This window comes from Fomitopsis serialis, assembly GCF_022376445.1.
Source record: "Fomitopsis serialis strain Sig1Antser10 chromosome Unknown B0H18scaffold_5, whole genome shotgun sequence".
Classification (NCBI taxonomy): domain Eukaryota; kingdom Fungi; phylum Basidiomycota; class Agaricomycetes; order Polyporales; family Fomitopsidaceae; genus Fomitopsis; species Fomitopsis serialis.
This window is the reverse complement of record NW_025954965.1, coordinates 83,319-100,905: the sequence shown is the minus strand read 5'-3', so window position 1 is coordinate 100,905 and position 17,587 is coordinate 83,319. Positions and strand designations below refer to the sequence as shown.

Here is a 17,587-nt window from a genome sequence, read left to right as displayed (position 1 = left end):
CCTGCACCGAGTCGGACCCTACCCTTGAACGTTTGAACACCCGCAGTGGTTGGCAGGCATCCATCTGTCAAGCCACTCAACTTGAAGTGCAATCAACGGCCGCTGTCGCTGTGGTGGCCCGCAAAGAAGATGTACAAATTTGGCTAGGTCCAGACTCCTCGCCATGGATTCTTGCTGATGTATCCACATCAAGGTGAGCCGCAGTGCCCTATATGAGTATCATCCATAAGGGCTGTATAAAGCGCTACTGCTCGCTAGCCACTCCTCGGGATTGTCGTCTTCAGGGCAGATTGTACCCACTGGCATGACATCGGACTACACCTTGTATCCGAGTCCTCAGAAATCGGACTACACCTTGTATCCGAGTCCTCAGAAGGGCACTCATCAAGTCCTGACTACGTGGGTATCAAGGGTCTGCATCTATGTTTATACGTGAATTGAATCGTCTTCACAGCTGGGATCTCGAGCATACAGCAACCGAGGTGCCACTTCACGCTGTACTTTTTGCGCGTAACGTGTCTCCAATCACTGGCCACTCCCCCACTCTCAATAGCTTTTTGTCGAATGTGCCCAGTACTAGTGGCCCGGGTGACACCGGATCCACTTCCTTAGAACGAAGGGCAAGTTCCGCCACAACAAACACTGGACAATTGTCCTCATCTAGCCAGGTCACGACAACCAGCACCGTGACCACTCTTGCAATCTCAACACCACAACCGAGTAGTGCAACAGAACAGCAAGGTGAGTTTATAGGATCTCCGCTCATGGAAAGCTCACTGGCTGCAATACCAGCAGTACTACGCAAACAAACAATCATTTCAGGCTTCGTAGCTGGGGTACTAGGCGGGTTGGGAGTCCTCGTTGCCTTCATTGCCGTTGCAATAGCTATTTGGCTGTGCCGACGCAGACGACACCGCTGTCAGCGCCGTGCGGACTACCTTGTAAATGCACGCACAAGTTGGCGGCCAATCGTCGACACCTTCGCAGGACACCCCCCTTCAAGTTCGGAAACCACTGTGACGGGGACGACTTCTTCTACCCGTGTGGATTTCGGCGAAGTCCAAGCCAGCGAAAGTCAATATCCGCTGCGTCACCCACGGCGCAGGCCGAAGGACCCCATGGCCGAGCTCTATGCGCTAGTTGTGCGCCCTCGCACGTCTCACTACCAAGCTGAGGACGTAGACGCGTCTGTAAGCGCATCTAGGGAGTGGCTCGGTGCGCACTTTGATAAGGAAGAGGTTGGGTCGATCCGACACGTCGCGTCGGAGGACGGAGGGTCGGTGTCAGTAGGCACGGCAGTGTAGGGATATGCAGGTTTTCTGGGCTGGACACGCCGAGTGATTACGAATAGCTGACATGGACATCCCGTATATACCATATGTATCACGCCTCACCATCGTCGACGCGTCTCGATCTCTGCGCATGTCCGGCCTGGAGTACAGAAATGGTTTCAGCTGGTTTGTCGCTAACCGGTCAGTAAGTACATAGTTACTTACAACAGCTTTGTACGAGCGAGCGCTTACGTAGTAGTAGCGCCACACTGACAGTGACAGGCGTCTATGGCTGCGCTCAAGCGCTCAACTTGCCCAACCCTCCTCCTCCTCCTCCATTCACGACGGTCGGGAGCCGTCAGGTTGTCACTGCCTCAGCTTCAGCTTTGCCTCGCTGTGGCCACCAATAACCAATTTCCACTAGCATCGAACCCTTGAATATCTCTTCAATTTGTCGCTGTCAGATGAGTCACTCCAATAACAACTGCGGTGGCCAGTGGTCATTGAAATATCGAAATATCGACAGCGGCGCTCCGAGTCGGGTCACAGAAGCTTAAAACTGGCTCCAAACTGAAAACTCTGAGGTCGAACATGTCCATCGTCATCATATGACTGCTTCATCGCCTTTGCGCATTCGAGCCGTTATATCCTCTCTATCAAGATGTAGGATTTCCTTCGTTGAGCGCGTCTCGCTGGTTCATCCGATTCCGAACACATTGTCATTACAGCTGTTTCCGGAACGATAGGCCCCTCACTAAAAATGCGTACACGGCGGAGAGCGTCGGATCCTGCCTTCGAGGTGCCAGTACCGTTCGACCTCAGCCACCCGCCGTAGTCTGGCTCGCCCTCGACGCTGCCGATTGTGGTCCAATCTTGGTGGGTACAACAAGACCAACACACTTCACTTTAGTGCACCTTTTCGTCGTGGGGCCCATCGGTTTGAAAACAGCTGAATGCTTCCAGCGCGCGAGCATTTGTGGCAGTGCGGACAAGCTGTGCAACTACAGTAAGTATGTTTAGAGCAGCGTCTTTTGGCTAGATTACACGACACCATCGTATTCCACATGGAGGTGCCATCGTATTATCTAGCCACATCATGACGGCGTGCGAGAATTGACACGGCTGTCAGCATGCCACAGACGATGTAGAGTCACGGATATCACTGGCAAAACCGTGCTATACAGGACCACCCACCCACGACCCTCTTCGATAGATGTGGATGCGGCGGTGATACTTTACGTCTGTGACAATTCCTCCAGTACCTTTTAATCGCGTAACCGCTTGCGCGGAAGCTGGGCCTTCTGACCTTGACCGTTCAGCTCGCCGTGCGATGTTGACCCCACACTCCTTTCCCCATTGGCAGCTGTGGTCTGTCAACATTCTGCTACTCATCTCCCGCGCGTCCTCTATCGCATCGAACAGAACTATAGACGACACTTTCGGCGACTCGGCGACTGGAGCTCTCCCCATATACTCGCGGAGCTGGAGCAAAGGCCAGAATTGTCCTTCATGTTTGGCACAACCTGATAAGAACGCAACCTTCGATCACACCTGGCACGATACAACCTCCAATAGTCCGCCAGATAGTCCTGCCCACAACGTCAGTATTGTTTTCCATGGTCTGTACATTCGAATACAAATGCATACCTATGTCTTTGACTCAAGCACTCTCCGTAGGCACTGCGATCTGGGTGTACTGCGTGGTGCCAAACCGGATCAAAGACGCTACCACGCTCGTAAATATCACTTTCGCCCTGGACGGTGTTCCCGCGGGCAGCTATCAACATATGCCCCGGAACACAGCAACGTACGACTACAATGTGACCGTCTATGAGAACACGATGCTCAGTAACTCGATCCATACGCTCGTGATGACGGCGGAGAACGACCCCAATCCATCTATTCTCCTCTTCGACTGGGCTTTGTATACGTGCGTCATGATCAGGTTTATCTATACTATTGCTCACTGCACTGCAATTGTCAGAGTCGAAGATGGCTCGGATACTCAGCCCTCATCTAGTTTATCTCAAGCAACGAGTCTGAGTGTTAACACAGATACACCGACCTCGAGTGCTTCCTCACATGCCACGACGTGGGGTGCTGCTGGCGATGCAACCGCCTCGCCTCAAGTGAGCGTGAGCACAGGCCTAGGTGAGTCTGGTCACTGTGGTTGTTCACCATCCCTGACCCCTGAGCATCTCGCTGCCAGCTTCACATCCCCACAGCAACACGTCCGCTGTGATCGGAGGCGTCATAGGCGGTTTGTGCGGCTTGGTCATCGTGACACTGCTGTTACTCTGCGTTCGCAGACGTCAGCTGTTACCAGGTCGACTGTCCCTGAGGGTTCGTGATAGCTTGGACGGGAAAGGAGAGGAGGCAGTCATTGAGCCATTCATGGTATTTCGTCAAACGAACGAGGCTCCCCGAACGCCCGCGCCGGCACGCCTCCCCATGAAGGGAAGACTGGCCACAGCCGCTGCATCGTGGAAATGGCGCGGCGCAAGTACCACCAACAGCTCGGAGCCTGGACCATCGATCGAACCGCCCACGGTCGCATCGTCGGACCTTACTACCACCTCGAGAGGAATGTCGCGGCGTGAGGCTCTTGCAGCCCAGGTACGCGAGATGAAAGAGGAGATCAAGAGGCTACGTGAAACCGCGCTGCGCGGAGTAAAACCCGCGCCAAATACATACCTGTTGCCAGAAAAATCGTAGATTCTCCACACGTATCGCTACACAATGCACTATTTGCTGTCAGTTGTGGACCTCATATACGACACGTACCGTAGTTTAGTCAAGGATGTTCCGCTATGGCACAACAATTGTTCTGATCCTGTGTCACACCAATGCCTACCAAAACTGGAAGAACTGGAAGAACTGCCCAGCAAGTCACCATAGTAGTACGCATGACCAAGGGGGATGAATCGGCTTACTAAGAATCCGTCCGAACCGGTCGCGAGCGTTGGCGGTATCGCAGATCTGGATCTGCTGTCAACCGGCCGATACCGATACCCTGACTGTCCCGCTACTTCAATTCTTATCCCAGTCCTTCAGGTTCCTTCTTGCAGCCTCAAAAACAACCTATCACTGCCACGGTGCTCTTACGAACATCGCATCCATATGGCGATCCGAATGGACTACGAGTCGCGGGCGTGATGCGACAGACTGCACCTCGCTATTTATTTAAGTCAAGTAATACGCATCTCAGCGTGATGCCCGTACTGATATACACATACAGCTCAGGCTTTATATAAGGCTGGTTCATTCCCTCCTTGGCGTCCGGACCTCGACAGCCATGATTAATCTCAAAATCTTTCAACCGTGTTGTTCAGCGTCTTTGATAGACGTAGGAACATCTGCGTAACTAGCTATCTTTGACAGTTAGATGCACAGCGCCTCGGAGGCCGTGTCCTTGTCAATGCCATCCGGTGGCGAAGCGTCTCCCGGTATAGTAACGAATTTCTGGTGAATCATGATGCTTAACGACTCTTTTGGTAGACTCATGCCCTCCGAGCCCATGTAGGAATTCTAGTCTCCATGCTAAACTAATCAAGTCGCCTCGCTGTCGTCTGGACCGCTGGTGAAACCGAGCATCCTCAGGCTGTGCTTTCACTCCTAAAGGTTAGATGACAGGCGTTCGTAGCTCGTTCGAACAGTTCGAACTACCATGGAACTCAACATTCTGATTCATCAGTGAGGACGTAGCTATATGTTACTGTGCTGTTTAACGCGCCGGTCAAGGTACTCTTGGGCTCCCGTCTGCGTTCCTCCTCTGTCTGCGTCTATCGCTTCTTGCCACTTCCCCCCCTCTCTCAGTAGAGATGTCTTTCTTTAAACCATCCCTTTCGTTGTCACTTATCTATTTTCTTCTGGTTATACCACATGTCGCCGCCGCCAACACCAACAGAACGATTGACGATACGTACGGAGATGTTGCGACAGGAATGTCTCCTATCTATACAGAAAATTGGAATCCGGGATCAACGTGCATGGGATGTGTCATTGGCCCCTCGGCGGAGAAAGCATACATGGGGACCTGGCACGATACAACCTCTGATGAGCCTCTGGGTACAAGCAATACTGCGCACGACGTGGCGCTGACCTTTACGGGTACGTGCATGTACGCTGGAGGCAACTCATCTCACACTGCGACGTACAGGTACTGCTATATGGGTCTACTGCATCGTAGCCGATTTCGACCGGCAGAGCATCACAACGTTTTCAAACATGTCCTTTGAATTGGATGGTGCCGCGGCAGGCACCTACGTACACACACCGACGGGAGCCGACCAGGACAATTTCGAGTACAACGTCACCGTATACAGCGTGGTGGGATTGAGCAACGTAGAACACAAGCTCGTCATGACGGCGGGACAAGGCACAAGCGCGTCCCTCATACTGTTCGATTGGGCAATGTACACGTACGTCACGCACGAGAGACCAATTCGTGAAGGACTGAATTGTCTCCGTGTACAGGTTTGACGGCGCTGATACCACGGACCCGCCGGGTACTGCTAGTACTACGCTGATTTCGCAGTCGGGAGGATCTATTCAGCCGTCCTCTTCAGCCGTGGTCGTGCCATTGGCCTCATCGAGCGCACCGAGCGTCTCGACGATGACCGTCACCTCCACTCCAGCAGGTAGCGCGGCGAGCATCCCCGACAACAGCTCTTCGGGTAGCGGTCTGAAGCCAGCGGCATCATCGACGACGACCATATCAAGTGCGCCCAGTTCGACGAGTTCGAAGAGTGGGGCTGCGATGAGTGAGTGCCGTTCGACGTGAATGGGACATTGCACTCATACTGCCCCGCAGATACCCAAGTGAATGTTATGCTCAGTTCATTGGCGCTTTTGCTCTCGGCTCTCGTGTGAGGCCGATGCTGCAGCAGAGGCATGTTGCGACTGGTGGTGTGTATCGGCGCTAGTTCCAAATGTCATTTTGCTGTTCACGAGTGCTCTTCCGTCGTATAGCATGCACGTGGTCAAGGAATGTACGAGCCGCAAACGTAGATGTCAGAAAATACATGTCGATGGCTCTGAGAGATCTTCTAGCGCCGGCCCGAGGGTTCAGTAAACGTTCAGTACTTTCAGTCGTTCGGTGGCTGCTTTCGCTCATTTGTCAAGCCAAACAAGAACAGTCCGGACGCTGCTGTCTGAGACTTGTGAGTGAGACGTGGTGGGCCATACTACTGGGGCCATACGAGTAGATAAGACCGAGAGATGATGGGTTGAAACACGCGTGCGGGCACCGCCCCGGCAGTTGCAAGGCGCCTGTGTGCACAGCCGCTGGCCGGAGTGATATAGGGCGGGATTGATGGTCGACCTCCCGCAGCGCTCTCGGTGACGAGTTCCCTGACACTCGCCGTTGAACGCATCCCTGGACTGGTTCCTCGCTCAGAGCTGGGTTCTCTGCTGCTGTGTCTTTTGTAACGTCAACCGTTGAGCGGTACCCCTTCCTCTCCTTACGATTCGGTTTTACGGCATCATGAGTCAAGTATTCGCAGTCTATCGTTATTTCGTCTTCGGTGAGTCTACACGGTCGCCGCAGCGTGTACAATTGACTCAAGGCATGGCGCACCCTTCGCAGCTCTCTTCATCGCCTGCAATATCGGCATTTTGGTAGTAGCGGCTAGGGGCATACCGCTCGCGCTCGCTCTGGGGGATGGCTGTGAGTCTCCAGTGGTACAGCCTGCTCAGCATTCGTCTCATCCAACCACTCCCTAGCCATGGTTGAGGTTGACGCGTTCTTGCTTGCGCTGGGCAGTGTGGGATTGGCTTTCACGTTTCCAATGTGAGTGTTGAGTACACCCTGTATACTGTCGTCGCAAAACTCACGAGCCCTCAGCCTCCTCGTCGATGCATTGCGCAAGCAAACCGTTATTCGACACGTCTGGTTCGAGTGCTTCTGGGTCGGAATCTTCTGCCTGTTGCAATTATGTATGTCTCCGCGACTCTGCTGTGTGCCTGTCTCATGAACGCGTCGTAGCGAGTGCCGGTGTTGTCACGCTCACCGTGTCGGGTGTGGACTCCTGTGTCGTAGGAATGACCAAGAGTGCGTATGCTGTGTTGCGAAGGTGAACAGGAATAGCTAATAATTGATTTCAGAGGGCAGAATCGTTCTCGGCCCTTGCGTGGACTCCCCGCTCCTGATGGCATTCACATGGGCCGCTGCCGCTGACTGTGAGTGGAAAGTGCTTGTGCATAGCTTACGTGTCTGACTTCGATACCGCACAGGCTTGGTCTACCTCTTGGCGTTGACTGTTATCGCCTTCATACATCAACGCGATGACCCTCTCATCTGGAAGGCTTACGTCTCCCAGTACTCCTGGTTCGCTGTCCGTCGCTCCCTTGGCAGCGAACCGCCGACCCCTTCGCTGCCGGTGCAGTCCGTTCCGAAGTCAGGTCAATCGGAGTTTTCAAATCGGATGGTGGCCGTGAGACGCGACACCGACCCAGAGAAGCAGGCCCCTGCTACCTCTCTGCTGGCGCCGCCTCAGTCTGCTCGGCGCCCTGGCCTCGAGAAGTCGCAGAAGTCGCCGTCATGGGCGCCCCGCCAGCTGCAGTTATCGGCCAGCGTTCCTCTGTCGCCGAAAACTGCAAAAGCCATCCAGTCGCGTCGCGCGGAAACGCCCCCAGGTGTCCCCGTCAATCGCACCTACGTTCCGGCGACACGTCCAAGGGAATCCAAGAAGGTCCTCCGGCTGCACAGGCCGCCCTCATTGGACTTGTCTCGTATCTCTCCCCCGCGGTAACACTCGCGTCTGAGGATACCAGCACGTACCTTCTTCATTCCCCTCGGGGCTTCCGGTGTCCTTTAGTGGGTATGGGAGATGGGCAGAATGGAACAGACGTGCTGGTTATGCGCAGCTCTGCTTGGTTGTGCTCACGACTGTTCACGACTTCATGCCCACGACCGATTGGTCGGCGAATGACCGCTTGTCGCTGGCCGCGACGAGCATTTCGAATGACTGTAGCCGTAGACCAGTATTGTAGCATACCTCTAATGTGAGAAGTTACTTGCAGTTTAATTTATTCTTTCGGGTTCGGTTGGGTGTCCTCACAAGACGCTCAGCCATGACCACTTTGATGTATACCCTATTCACTGGAGGGAAACTGAGTGCCACGCGGAAGTTGGTAGGTATTTGCTTCGTCGCGGGCGTACGCGGTACTCGACAGTATTACGTACCCTCCATTTAGCGAAAAGCTGCCTACGGGTCCCCGAATATCAGACCAATCTGAGTCACGAGGAAGTCGCACTGAGCCACTCGGTATGGCTCAATGGTCTCGGTGGCCGTCGCGTTAATGACGATCTCGTTGTCGCCTGTATACGGTGCCCACTCCACCACAGCGCCTTCGTAGTTGGGGTTGCCAGTCCACGCAAGCGAAGTCCAGCGGTTGATCACCTCGCGGGTCGTCGCGACCTGACCCGGAGTCAGAGGTTGGTACAGGTTGTCTGTCTCGGCCGTGGCGAAGACCCAGTAGAGCTCATCTGCATGACAGACTTGTCCCACACAAGTCTCAGGGTTCGGCGTGAGCGGCGAACCGAGACCTGTGGCGAATACGACCTTGTACGAGTTGCCGGGGTTGGTGGTGTTCGTCTCCAGGGATGCGAGATACAGCTCTGGGCAGTGCACGGCAAAGTCGGTGAAGAGTTGGGCGAGGGTCAGCACGGCTCCTGAGATCCCATCTGCGGATGGCGCGGTTTGGTAGGGATAGAGGTCGGTCGCGTTCAAGATGGCCTGGGCGCCCGTGGTATTGAACCCGATTGAGATATATTCGGGGAAGACGGATGCGTTCGCAGTCGGCGCGATTGTGCTCGGCAGGAAGTAGCAATATTCGCATTCGTTGCTCGCCCAGATGGTTGGCACGCGTGCGTAGTCACCGTCCATGATACTGGACGCAATATCGGTGAGCACGTAGTCGCCATCAACAGCGATGCTCCAGGAGATACCGAGGTTGTAAGAAGCCGTCGCGATGTCCCCGGCGGGGAGATCCTGTACACATTGGGCCATCGTGTCGTTGAACGTGGTAGAGGAGTTTGAAGCACATCCAAGGTATTGCGCGAGCTTCAGTGATATGTTCTGTGCGAGCGGGATCGAGAGGAAAGGGTCGCTCTGCCCGAAATCTGATTCGAGAATAGCAGCACCTGAAGGATACTTAGCATCGGGTCTACAGTACAAAGACCGCCTACTTACTGAATAGGCCTTCAGTGTAGACGGGATTTGTGCCAAGCAAGTATCTTGTCATGACACCACCAGCGGACTCGCCGTAGATGAGTACTTTCGTCGGCTGGATGAGATGGGATCAGAGAAACGACCGGAGCAGCTGCATAGATGTACTCACATCGCCACCAAAAGACTCGATATTGTCCTGAACCCACTGCAGTGCGAGAAGTGCGTCCTTCAGGGCGGCATTGGAGGCGTTGAACCAGCCGAACGCCGTCAAACGATAGTTGATCGTGACTAGAACAACGCCTGCATACGACACGACGTTCGTGCCATCATAGATATTGGAAACGGAGTTCCCGACGAAGCCGCTCGTAGTCATGTTGAATGGGAACGGCCCGCTGTCGCCTGTGTTCAGACCACCGCCGTGTACTGGCAGAATATCGTTCAGGAGTCAATGTATGGTGCGGGTTAACACTCAAGATTAATACTCACTGAAGAACATCACGGGGAGCTTGGGCGCAGTCTGGACCGAGTTCGTCGCAGAGTTTGCGACAGGGGAACACACATTCAGATACAGGCAATCCTCGTTTGAATACAGTAAATGGCCGTTGTCCGCGTCGGGTGGCTGTCATCAACCTATGGTCAGTAGGCTATCCCTGAGACGCTACTGAGTAACATGCCTGAGCACAGATGCTCCCATATTGAAGCGCGGAGCGTTCGGTCTCAGGTTCTACAGTGAGCGCTGTGGGCGGCCGGAACCTAGCGCTCCCATTGGTTGGCTCCGCATACTTGATCCCGAGGAAACGGAAGGTGAACTTGTCACGGTAGCCAGTCAGGGTGCCAGCAGAAGGCGTAGAGAGTTGAATCTTGCGTGTGGTGTCGTAAGACGTGACATTTGAGCGCGTCAGAGGGGCCGAATTCGTGCAAAGTACAGGCAGCAGGGTGGCAAAGTCGACGTTTGTGTCAAGCGCATATCCGACGTCGGAATACTGGTAGCTTGGCGTGAAAGCCCCGCAGTTGTCAGGCGCTATAGTAGCGAGTCAGTCATGCACGGCACAAACTACCATCTCAATCGAGGAGTGCTCACCATCGCTTGCGACCCAAACTTGCTGTGTTTTGCCTAGAGCGGCGCCATGCCGCTCAGATGTGAGCGCAACGGACAGGTTCTGCGCCGTAAGACCAGCTGTCGTATTCGGTGCAGGTAGCAGAGTTTCTTGAAGCTGCTCGCAGGCCAAGAGAGCTTCCTCGCAGCTGAATGCACTTTTCAAGTACAACGCACTTGCCCGGTTCGCATTTGAGGGGTCGAGATCGTTGTTTGAGACGATCACCACGTCAGTGTCGGGATACGTCGCCCACCCGAGGACAAAGGAAGGCAGAGTAACAAGACAGCCAAGCAGGGCCGCATAACGCGACGTTATGCGTGTCAGGGCCATGTCGCCCAGGTCTACGGTGACGGCACTTCATCTCTGCACTGTCTCCCTATATATACGGCCCAAGTGCAGCATCGCAAAGGAGTTAACAACGGCCATCCGGTTGAATGTGTGACAGCTGACTGCCGTACGTGTATGGATGCAATATGATAATTCACATCAACTTGCAACGGACGGGTGACATGACCGCGGCGAGCAGTGGATGATCTCCTCGAGGATGGTTTCGCCCACGTATTGCCGAGGATCGGACTGCCGTCGATCATGTATCCCTGTGGCCGTGTTCCCATGCGAGCTCGCTGGCTAATTCGAGGCCAGTGCAGGGAGGAGAACCCCGACATTGTCATGGGAAGACCTGCAGAGGTAATCAGGTGGTGCTCCCCAAGTGCTCCCAAGGTGCCCCTCAAGAGCCGTATTACACGCGCCAATCTCGGACGTGGGCGCCGGGGCCGCGGGGGCCACATGCCTCGGCCCTCCAATTCTGCGCAGTGCCCAGGCCTCAACGTTTCGACGTTCAACGTTACACTGTATTCATACACACAAACACTTTGAATACAGGGTAGCCTAGTGACAAGCGGCGCAATGCCCTCATCGGCACCAAGAGGGCAAGTTCTATGCGGAAATCGCGCGCGCACATCCTAAAAGATGTAAAAACAATACAGCGGAGTAGGCTTACGAATGAGACTGAAGTCTATGCCTCGCCCTCGTACGGGACGCTCGAACCATTGTCGTCGACCGTGTCCACAACGCGCGTAATGTTCACGGTGAACGGCGCGGGGTCCGGCGCGGCGTAAGGATGCGGCATCATGCTAGTGTATGGTTCCTTATACGAATAAGGCACACTGTCAGCTGCGCTGGCCAGCTCCTGCTTGCGTAGCGGGTACGAAGTAGAATGCGCGGACGCCGTAGGTAGGCGATGCGTGAACGCGCTGCCACCACTTCGACTGTGGGAGTGTGCTTTTTGGGCCCATCCGAGGGCGACACGGAAGTTGATGAGCATGAACGTGATGCCGCAGACCGGGCTCCATACGTCAATCGCCGTGAACTGGACGACAGACTGCAGTTGGAACTCAAGGAGAAAGAAGAGGTTCCAGCAGCTGTTGATGATGTGGTGAGAAGGTTAAGTGTCGATACAATGAGCGCGGCATGCGTACGTGTGAATGAGTGCGCTCTCGATGACGATCGCCAGGACGCCCTGAGATTGCGCTGGTGAGGCTTCGTACGGATATGTCTGAGAGTTACCAAAAACATACCATGAGATTTCCACCGCCAAATGACTTGCTGCGAATACGGGTACGCCATATACGCCATGCGATACAAACTGACCAAGTGTCAAGACATGCCGAACAGTAGGACTGCCGCAGAGACCGTACCAGTACAATACAAGTTAGTGCTGCATACAACGTAAGTCAGCAATCAGGACAGAATGCAAAACGGGAGCTGCGACTCACACAAATGTCATGACACAGTCACTCGTGATCCAGCGTCCGATATCGTCATGATATGCATCCTCGCCAAGTCGGTATAAGGAGAACCTCCAGCAAAGGCCTACTCCACAGACTGGCATAACGGTGTTAATGCGGCTAAGAGGTCGAGAGCCATTGACTGCCTACCAATCAACCCAAACCAAGTCATGATAGGGAAGATGACTATCCACTTGTTATAGCCCCAGATGATGTACAGCCGGAAGATCTGCGCGGGAACCGTGGATCAGCGGTCGACGCGAGAGCGAGCGAATATATAGCTCACGATCATGGCATCCGATGCCAACACAGTGGCGACAAAAAGTGCGGTTTTGGCAATTTCTGATGGCTCCGCGATGTTGGCATAGACGATTAACGGTTCCGTACCACCCATGAATATGACAAACGCGTAGAAAAGTCGATAAACGGTGATACTCCAGTGCTGAATAGAGCTTTGAATAACTTGGAAGCGGACACCCAGAAGAAGACTCACCGCGGTCACAGTGGCAGCGATGATATGTGACGCGATGAACATGGGCGTTTTGTAAATTGAGCGGGCTGATGATGTAGTTTGTGCCGCTCGGTCGCGAGCACGCTGTACCAGCAGGAAAGTCGACAGTGCATAGAGAACCCAGAATACGCCCGTGAGGGCGCTCTCTACGCACACGGTGGCGAGGTTGGTAGTGACGAGCGACTGAATCTCTGGGTTGGTTGACATACTGGCCACGATGGTTGACATATTGACCGCGTTGGTTGCGCAGGACGGCGCACGCAAAGTGGACGTCCTGCATGACGGATAGTTATGTACTGCGGGAAGTCTCAAAACAGTCGTTCCCGACGGCGGTTATGGGGCTCCACGGAATATCGAATTCGACGGGGGATCTTGCGAAGATCCTGCCTAGAGTGATGTTAATGATTTGTGCCAGGAACCTCGGGCTCATAGTGCCGACACGGGCTGAGATCTGAGAGGCAGCCTTTAGTTCGCTATGCCCGGAGCACTGTACACCCTCCTTGGCACCGAGACAGCGGATGCCCCCCGATTAGTCTTCCGAATTCCAGTCAATCTGCTATCCGCAAACTCGATCATGACGCACATGAATGGAACATTCCTGAAATGCACGGGAAGCCGCCCCGAATCATTTTGCCTGAGTGCAGTCGCCGACACTCGATCGAGCAAGCGCCATGTCCGTGAACGTCTGAACCACCGAGTCGGAAGGTGTGAGTACGAGTACTGGTGGAGTCTCTGCCTTGTTCCGAGCATCTTGGCTAGCGTAAGACGGACTTGGTCTATCACGGTCAAGTCAGCTTTCGCAGTGAAGCCCCGATTACGCCTGGAACGCACGTATTAATTGCTCTTGACCGTCTGATGGATCGCATACATAGGCCATCTGCCGCACTCAAACTGCCTTGCACCCCCGCCCTTGAATTTGACAGACGCCAAGAAACCGCTACGGGACGCGGTCACGTGGTGCTTGTGCTAAAGCGATGGTCCAAAAACGGTCATTGGGGGAGGAGAAAAGGCTGAGTTCTGAGATCTGAGCACTGGATGAGTACCAACACAGGGGTCCGAGGAAGCGTATGTTGCCAGTTCACGCACGCTGTGGACGTAGCTGTTATAGTTGACTAGCTTCAGTCTACCAGCACGGAAATAGTAACGACGTGCCTACTGCCGTAAAGGCATGGCAACTTTGGCAACAGTTTCGCGAACATAACATGGGATCGCTGTGATCAAACGTCGCAAGGAACACGAGCAGAGCTTGGAAGGTCTAAGCCTGCGATGAACGAGGCTTGAGGGCTGCACACATCAACGCGCACGAACGTTCAAGCATTGTTCTGCGATCGTGCGATGCCATGCACACCTGCGAGCATACCTATCATCATCTGCACCCTCGGCCGGCTCAGACAAGTGGAAAAATGATTAGAGGCATACCTGCGATGTGTACAGTGTCGCGCCCATTACCACCCCGCTACTGCCATCTGCACGGCTAAGTCGCACCGGTCCAGGGGTACCAAGCCTAAACATAATTGCAGTCATGCCCAACCATCAATGAATTGCATTAGTAGTCGTCACTAGTGGCGTCGAGCGGTGCATCGCGGCGACCATTGCACCCGGCTCGTTGATCATCGGGATTGGCCTTGAATCAGGCTGGCAGACACCGAGTGGACAAGCTGCGGCTGTGAGTCGCCTTCGCAAGTCGGAATGGGGCAGCGCGTCGGACACTGTCAGTGACATATTGTGACTGTGCATAAACTATGTACACACCATATTATACTCAGATACTTGACAGTAACCGACGGGGAGCCAACAGTACTCACCAGCAGAATTTCTACGTAATGCGTACGTTCGGGCTGACGTTGCACGTCAGTTCGACTCAAAAAGATTCCAGCAATGAGGTGCGATATTGCCTAGCACCAGCCGTTTCATCTCGACGATGCTGACGTCTGAAGACGTGAAGGTCAAGTTGTTCAAGGAGGGGACAATAAGAAAGCTGTGGTCCGAGCGAGAAGAAGTGGTCCCGAAGCAGCCGACCTCGAGACGCCGTTGTTACCTCAATGGGGGCGCGTACGCGCTCATCTATTGTTTTCCTGGCCGCCATTGTTCTCGCTTTGGACACGCCTCCTGCCCATATAACCATGCTTTGGCCCGTCCGAGTCGCTTTGTGGCCTTGCCGGTCCCGGCTCACTATAGAATCTCGACCTCGCTCCTAGAACCGTCTACTTTGTCCCCCCTTGCTCGTGCTCTACGCACTACCACTTGGCAGGCTCATTTCCGTTTGACATTTGTACGCCGGCTTCTGGACGACGACCCTCGTAGAGCTCGCTGCGATACGCTTTGATACGTGCTCTCATATATACTGGACGCTCTGCATTGCCTGCTGTATCCTTACTCTCGACCCATCCGTTATTGCGCCACACAAGGATGCGGAATCCGTTCGTTCTCTTGCGATTCGTTCTTTTCTGTGAGCCTTCGCATTGCTAATTGCCTGGCGTAGAGACCAATACTAACCGGTACAAACAGTCTTCCTACTTTACCTGAACATCCTCGCGCTTGGGTTCGCGTCATGGAATATTGCAGCGGCAAAGAGGGCCTCTCTCAATGGTACGTCTGCCTTGTGACACAATCGTCCATTCACTCACTCCCTGTCATGATTAGAGGGCGGCGCGCCTGTCTTTGTGCTATTCAATACTATCTTGACTATAATATACTTGCTCTTGTGAGTTTCTGCGCCTGTATGCGCTATGCTTGCTCATAAACTATGATCAGGGCCCTCGCAGAGCTAATCTTCCCGGCGTTCTGGTCCCGAAGATCATTCTCGAGTGCGTGTGGATAGCAGCTTTTGCTATCTTGGAACTCTGTGCGTAGCATTCACCCCACAAAGAAGCCCACTTATCAATACAGTATACGCAGCTGCCGCCATTGTCATCACCGTCAATGGGCCTATTCTCGCTTGCCGAGCCGAGGGTGGGTACCTGCTTCTGTCTTCTCAACCTTCAAAGCTGATTGTCTGAATAGATGCTATGAGCGCGTGCGCTTCGTCGACTCTGCTGGTTGTCGTCACTTGGGTGACCAGCTTCCTTCGTACGTCCCTCACCCTGGTACCAACCTCATCATATGTTCATATTCGCCGTAGTTCTGCTGTACCTGTTTGGCCTGATCGGATTACGACAATGCACTCCAACACTCACCCGGACGTATGGGGTGCTGCGATCACTTCCGTCCCGTGGTTCGCCGCTTCCCAATCGCCGCCTCCTAGCTCTGGCAAGCAATGGTTCTATCCGAAGGACCCTGAACGCCAGGACTTTGAAAGCCCTGCGTTCAAGGACAACGAGTCACTTTCCACGGCATCCTCCAAAGCGCAATCGATCTGGAAGCCGACGGGCATCATCCGGCCCTCTCCAAAGCCATCTCCATCTCTGCGCCGTTCAGCAAGAGCGTGGAGAGCTTCCGACCAACGTGGGCGAAGGACGTGAAACCCCGACGCGGCGTGGACCCTCCCTTCCTCTCACCGAAGAAGTCCCAGAAGAGCACCCCACGTCTGCTTTCACACTGGAGCTGCACCACGGTTTCGACCTACGCGCCACCCGTGCTCCCGCCAAAGACCGTCGCCTCTGGGAAGGCTGCGGTCCGGCGAGGTCGAGCTGCAATCCCGAGCCAGATGAGCTTGCCTGTCATCACGCCGTCGCCCAGTCGCCCCATGTCATATGGGATCTTCCCGGAGGACGTGCAGGACCCGGACATGCCCATCAAACCTTGCCACCGTTCCGAGTGGGTCAGGGCGGATAGTGAATCGCGCTAGACGCGACTGAACATGTCCACCAACGTCAATGCTGTGCATGAACACGAACATACCCATACCACGACTGGACATCACTTGGGACCTTGCTTATTTGGCGTCATTGACGAGCATGTATCATAGATCCCATCCTTTGTAGCCACCAGCTAGTACTCTGTACATCCTAGATATCTGTATATTCAAACGACGCCTTTTTAATATTGTGTAAATCGATCTGAGGCCTCGTCCTGCGACATTGCTAGTGGCCTTGGTCTCCACTCTTCAATGTGTAATCGTAACTTGTGGTTCTCCTCTCGGGTATCAGCTAATGCGACAATCATCCTTCCAGCTCTCTTCTGGTCTCCTCCAGTTGGCGCATATTATCCTCCTCGAGCTCGCCTGCACTGACGGCGATACCTGGGGAGAGTCAGGCCCAAAGAACCGACGCCACAATTGAAAGTGCACACCTTGGACTAGCTTCACCAAACGCCACAGTCGGAGATGATGAGCAGGCCGGCGAGCTCCCTCTCGCGTCCTCGGAGAACGACCTCGAGGACAACGTCGTGACATACGACAGCATCAAAGAAGTGTAACGACGAATGCGGTGCCTGTCCGCCGGGCTTGTAGAACGTCCAGCCTTGCGCCCATATCGTGAGAGGGATTTCGACGAGGAAGAACGTGGTGATGGCGAGCGAGATGTGGGAGAGCACGGCGAGCCATACTGGCTGGTCTCTTCGGGGACACAGCTCTCCTTCAAGAAGGTGTAGCCAAGGTCGGCCAAGACGCAGGCAGAGTCAATCAAGACCTGTTTGACCAGAGCGTGCGGAAGTTGGACGGAGAACGACGAGGGCAATAAATGGGGTACGAGCCAGTGTGATGACTGTTTGTGTAGTCTGGGCGACTCCAGTAGCTCCGCCGTCCACTCTCTCCAGGAAGTCTCTTTGACAGCCTTCCCGGTACTGCCTTGGTCGACGTCGGGGTGTC

At 54.3% G+C, this 17,587-nt stretch overlaps 8 protein-coding genes across 8 annotated transcripts; 5 read left to right on the top strand and 3 right to left on the bottom strand.

The window, feature by feature from the left end:
• The first annotated feature begins 170 nt into the window (after positions 1-170).
• On the top strand, positions 171-1,624 carry B0H18DRAFT_977587 (uncharacterized protein). Its single transcript, XM_048044263.1, has 4 exons — positions 171-399; positions 455-741; positions 796-1,436; positions 1,502-1,624. The coding sequence occupies exons 1-3, from the start codon at positions 305-307 to the stop codon at positions 1,302-1,304; spliced, it is 891 nt and encodes a 296-aa protein (XP_047898511.1). The 5' UTR covers positions 171-304; the 3' UTR covers positions 1,305-1,436; positions 1,502-1,624.
• Positions 1,625-2,469: 845 nt separating this feature from the next.
• B0H18DRAFT_483253 (uncharacterized protein) lies at positions 2,470-3,814 on the top strand. Its single transcript, XM_048038249.1, has 5 exons — positions 2,470-2,890; positions 2,949-3,201; positions 3,256-3,422; positions 3,481-3,531; positions 3,581-3,814. Exons 1-5 carry the CDS (start codon positions 2,602-2,604, stop codon positions 3,610-3,612), a joined length of 792 nt encoding a protein of 263 aa, XP_047898510.1. The 5' UTR covers positions 2,470-2,601; the 3' UTR covers positions 3,613-3,814.
• A 954-nt stretch (positions 3,815-4,768) lies between these two features.
• B0H18DRAFT_977570 (uncharacterized protein) lies at positions 4,769-6,458 on the top strand (the record flags this gene model as incomplete). The annotated part of the gene is given in 6 exon segments (XM_048044262.1): positions 4,769-4,851; positions 4,905-5,381; positions 5,431-5,692; positions 5,748-6,034; positions 6,085-6,346; positions 6,358-6,458. Coding segments are annotated over 4 exon segments (888 nt in total), but the record flags the coding sequence as incomplete, so codon positions are not given.
• A 150-nt stretch (positions 6,459-6,608) lies between these two features.
• On the top strand, positions 6,609-8,369 carry B0H18DRAFT_977564 (uncharacterized protein). The gene is made up of 7 exons (XM_048044261.1): positions 6,609-6,796; positions 6,859-6,939; positions 6,996-7,062; positions 7,117-7,208; positions 7,258-7,323; positions 7,377-7,451; positions 7,506-8,369. The coding sequence occupies exons 1-7, from the start codon at positions 6,757-6,759 to the stop codon at positions 8,021-8,023; spliced, it is 939 nt and encodes a 312-aa protein (XP_047898508.1). The 5' UTR covers positions 6,609-6,756; the 3' UTR covers positions 8,024-8,369.
• On the bottom strand, positions 8,290-10,958 carry B0H18DRAFT_977561 (Alpha/Beta hydrolase protein). The gene is made up of 6 exons (XM_048044260.1): positions 10,527-10,958; positions 10,120-10,466; positions 9,932-10,064; positions 9,615-9,868; positions 9,467-9,560; positions 8,290-9,417 (listed from the first exon to the last, which is right to left on the bottom strand). Exons 1-6 carry the CDS (start codon positions 10,870-10,872, stop codon positions 8,480-8,482), a joined length of 2,112 nt encoding a protein of 703 aa, XP_047898507.1. The 5' UTR covers positions 10,873-10,958; the 3' UTR covers positions 8,290-8,479.
• Positions 10,959-11,557: 599 nt separating this feature from the next.
• B0H18DRAFT_869432 (uncharacterized protein) lies at positions 11,558-13,047 on the bottom strand (the record flags this gene model as incomplete). The annotated part of the gene is made up of 8 exons (XM_048040020.1): positions 11,558-11,963; positions 12,021-12,061; positions 12,120-12,187; positions 12,240-12,259; positions 12,318-12,426; positions 12,480-12,558; positions 12,616-12,771; positions 12,823-13,047. The coding sequence occupies 8 exons, from the start codon at positions 13,045-13,047 to the stop codon at positions 11,558-11,560; spliced, it is 1,104 nt and encodes a 367-aa protein (XP_047898506.1).
• A 1,870-nt stretch (positions 13,048-14,917) lies between these two features.
• Positions 14,918-16,737, top strand: B0H18DRAFT_977555 (uncharacterized protein). Its single transcript, XM_048044259.1, has 8 exons — positions 14,918-15,289; positions 15,349-15,429; positions 15,484-15,544; positions 15,606-15,685; positions 15,739-15,792; positions 15,844-15,913; positions 15,962-16,159; positions 16,186-16,737. The coding sequence occupies exons 1-8, from the start codon at positions 15,250-15,252 to the stop codon at positions 16,625-16,627; spliced, it is 1,026 nt and encodes a 341-aa protein (XP_047898505.1). The 5' UTR covers positions 14,918-15,249; the 3' UTR covers positions 16,628-16,737.
• Positions 16,738-17,564, bottom strand: B0H18DRAFT_977551 (uncharacterized protein; the record flags this gene model as incomplete). Its single annotated transcript, XM_048044258.1, has 3 exons — positions 16,738-16,945; positions 17,087-17,324; positions 17,348-17,564. Coding segments are annotated over 3 exons (582 nt in total), but the record flags the coding sequence as incomplete, so codon positions are not given.
• Between the last annotated feature and the right edge of the window lie 23 nt (positions 17,565-17,587).

Coding starts and splice junctions, on each gene's coding strand:
- B0H18DRAFT_977587 (XM_048044263.1), top strand. CDS start 305: ATGACATCGGACTACACCTTGTATCCGAGTCCTCAGAAATCGGACTAC. Junction 400..454: donor ACTCATCAAGTCCTGACTAC/GTGGGTATCAAG, acceptor TCGTCTTCACAG/CTGGGATCTCGAGCATACAG. Junction 742..795: donor TAGTGCAACAGAACAGCAAG/GTGAGTTTATAG, acceptor CAATACCAGCAG/TACTACGCAAACAAACAATC.
- B0H18DRAFT_483253 (XM_048038249.1), top strand. CDS start 2,602: ATGTTGACCCCACACTCCTTTCCCCATTGGCAGCTGTGGTCTGTCAAC. Junction 3,202..3,255: donor TTCGACTGGGCTTTGTATAC/GTGCGTCATGAT, acceptor TGCAATTGTCAG/AGTCGAAGATGGCTCGGATA. Junction 3,532..3,580: donor GATCGGAGGCGTCATAGGCG/GTTTGTGCGGCT, acceptor CTGCGTTCGCAG/ACGTCAGCTGTTACCAGGTC.
- B0H18DRAFT_977564 (XM_048044261.1), top strand. CDS start 6,757: ATGAGTCAAGTATTCGCAGTCTATCGTTATTTCGTCTTCG. Junction 6,797..6,858: donor CTATCGTTATTTCGTCTTCG/GTGAGTCTACAC, acceptor CACCCTTCGCAG/CTCTCTTCATCGCCTGCAAT. Junction 6,940..6,995: donor GCTCGCTCTGGGGGATGGCT/GTGAGTCTCCAG, acceptor ACCACTCCCTAG/CCATGGTTGAGGTTGACGCG.
- B0H18DRAFT_977561 (XM_048044260.1), bottom strand. CDS start 10,872: ATGGCCCTGACACGCATAACGTCGCGTTATGCGGCCCTGCTTGGCTGT. Junction 10,467..10,526: donor AGTTTGGGTCGCAAGCGATG/GTGAGCACTCCT, acceptor TCGCTACTATAG/CGCCTGACAACTGCGGGGCT. Junction 9,869..9,931: donor GCTCCCCGTGATGTTCTTCA/GTGAGTATTAAT, acceptor ATATTCTGCCAG/TACACGGCGGTGGTCTGAAC.
- B0H18DRAFT_977555 (XM_048044259.1), top strand. CDS start 15,250: ATGCGGAATCCGTTCGTTCTCTTGCGATTCGTTCTTTTCT. Junction 15,545..15,605: donor ACTATAATATACTTGCTCTT/GTGAGTTTCTGC, acceptor GGGCCCTCGCAG/AGCTAATCTTCCCGGCGTTC. Junction 15,686..15,738: donor TTTTGCTATCTTGGAACTCT/GTGCGTAGCATT, acceptor CAGTATACGCAG/CTGCCGCCATTGTCATCACC.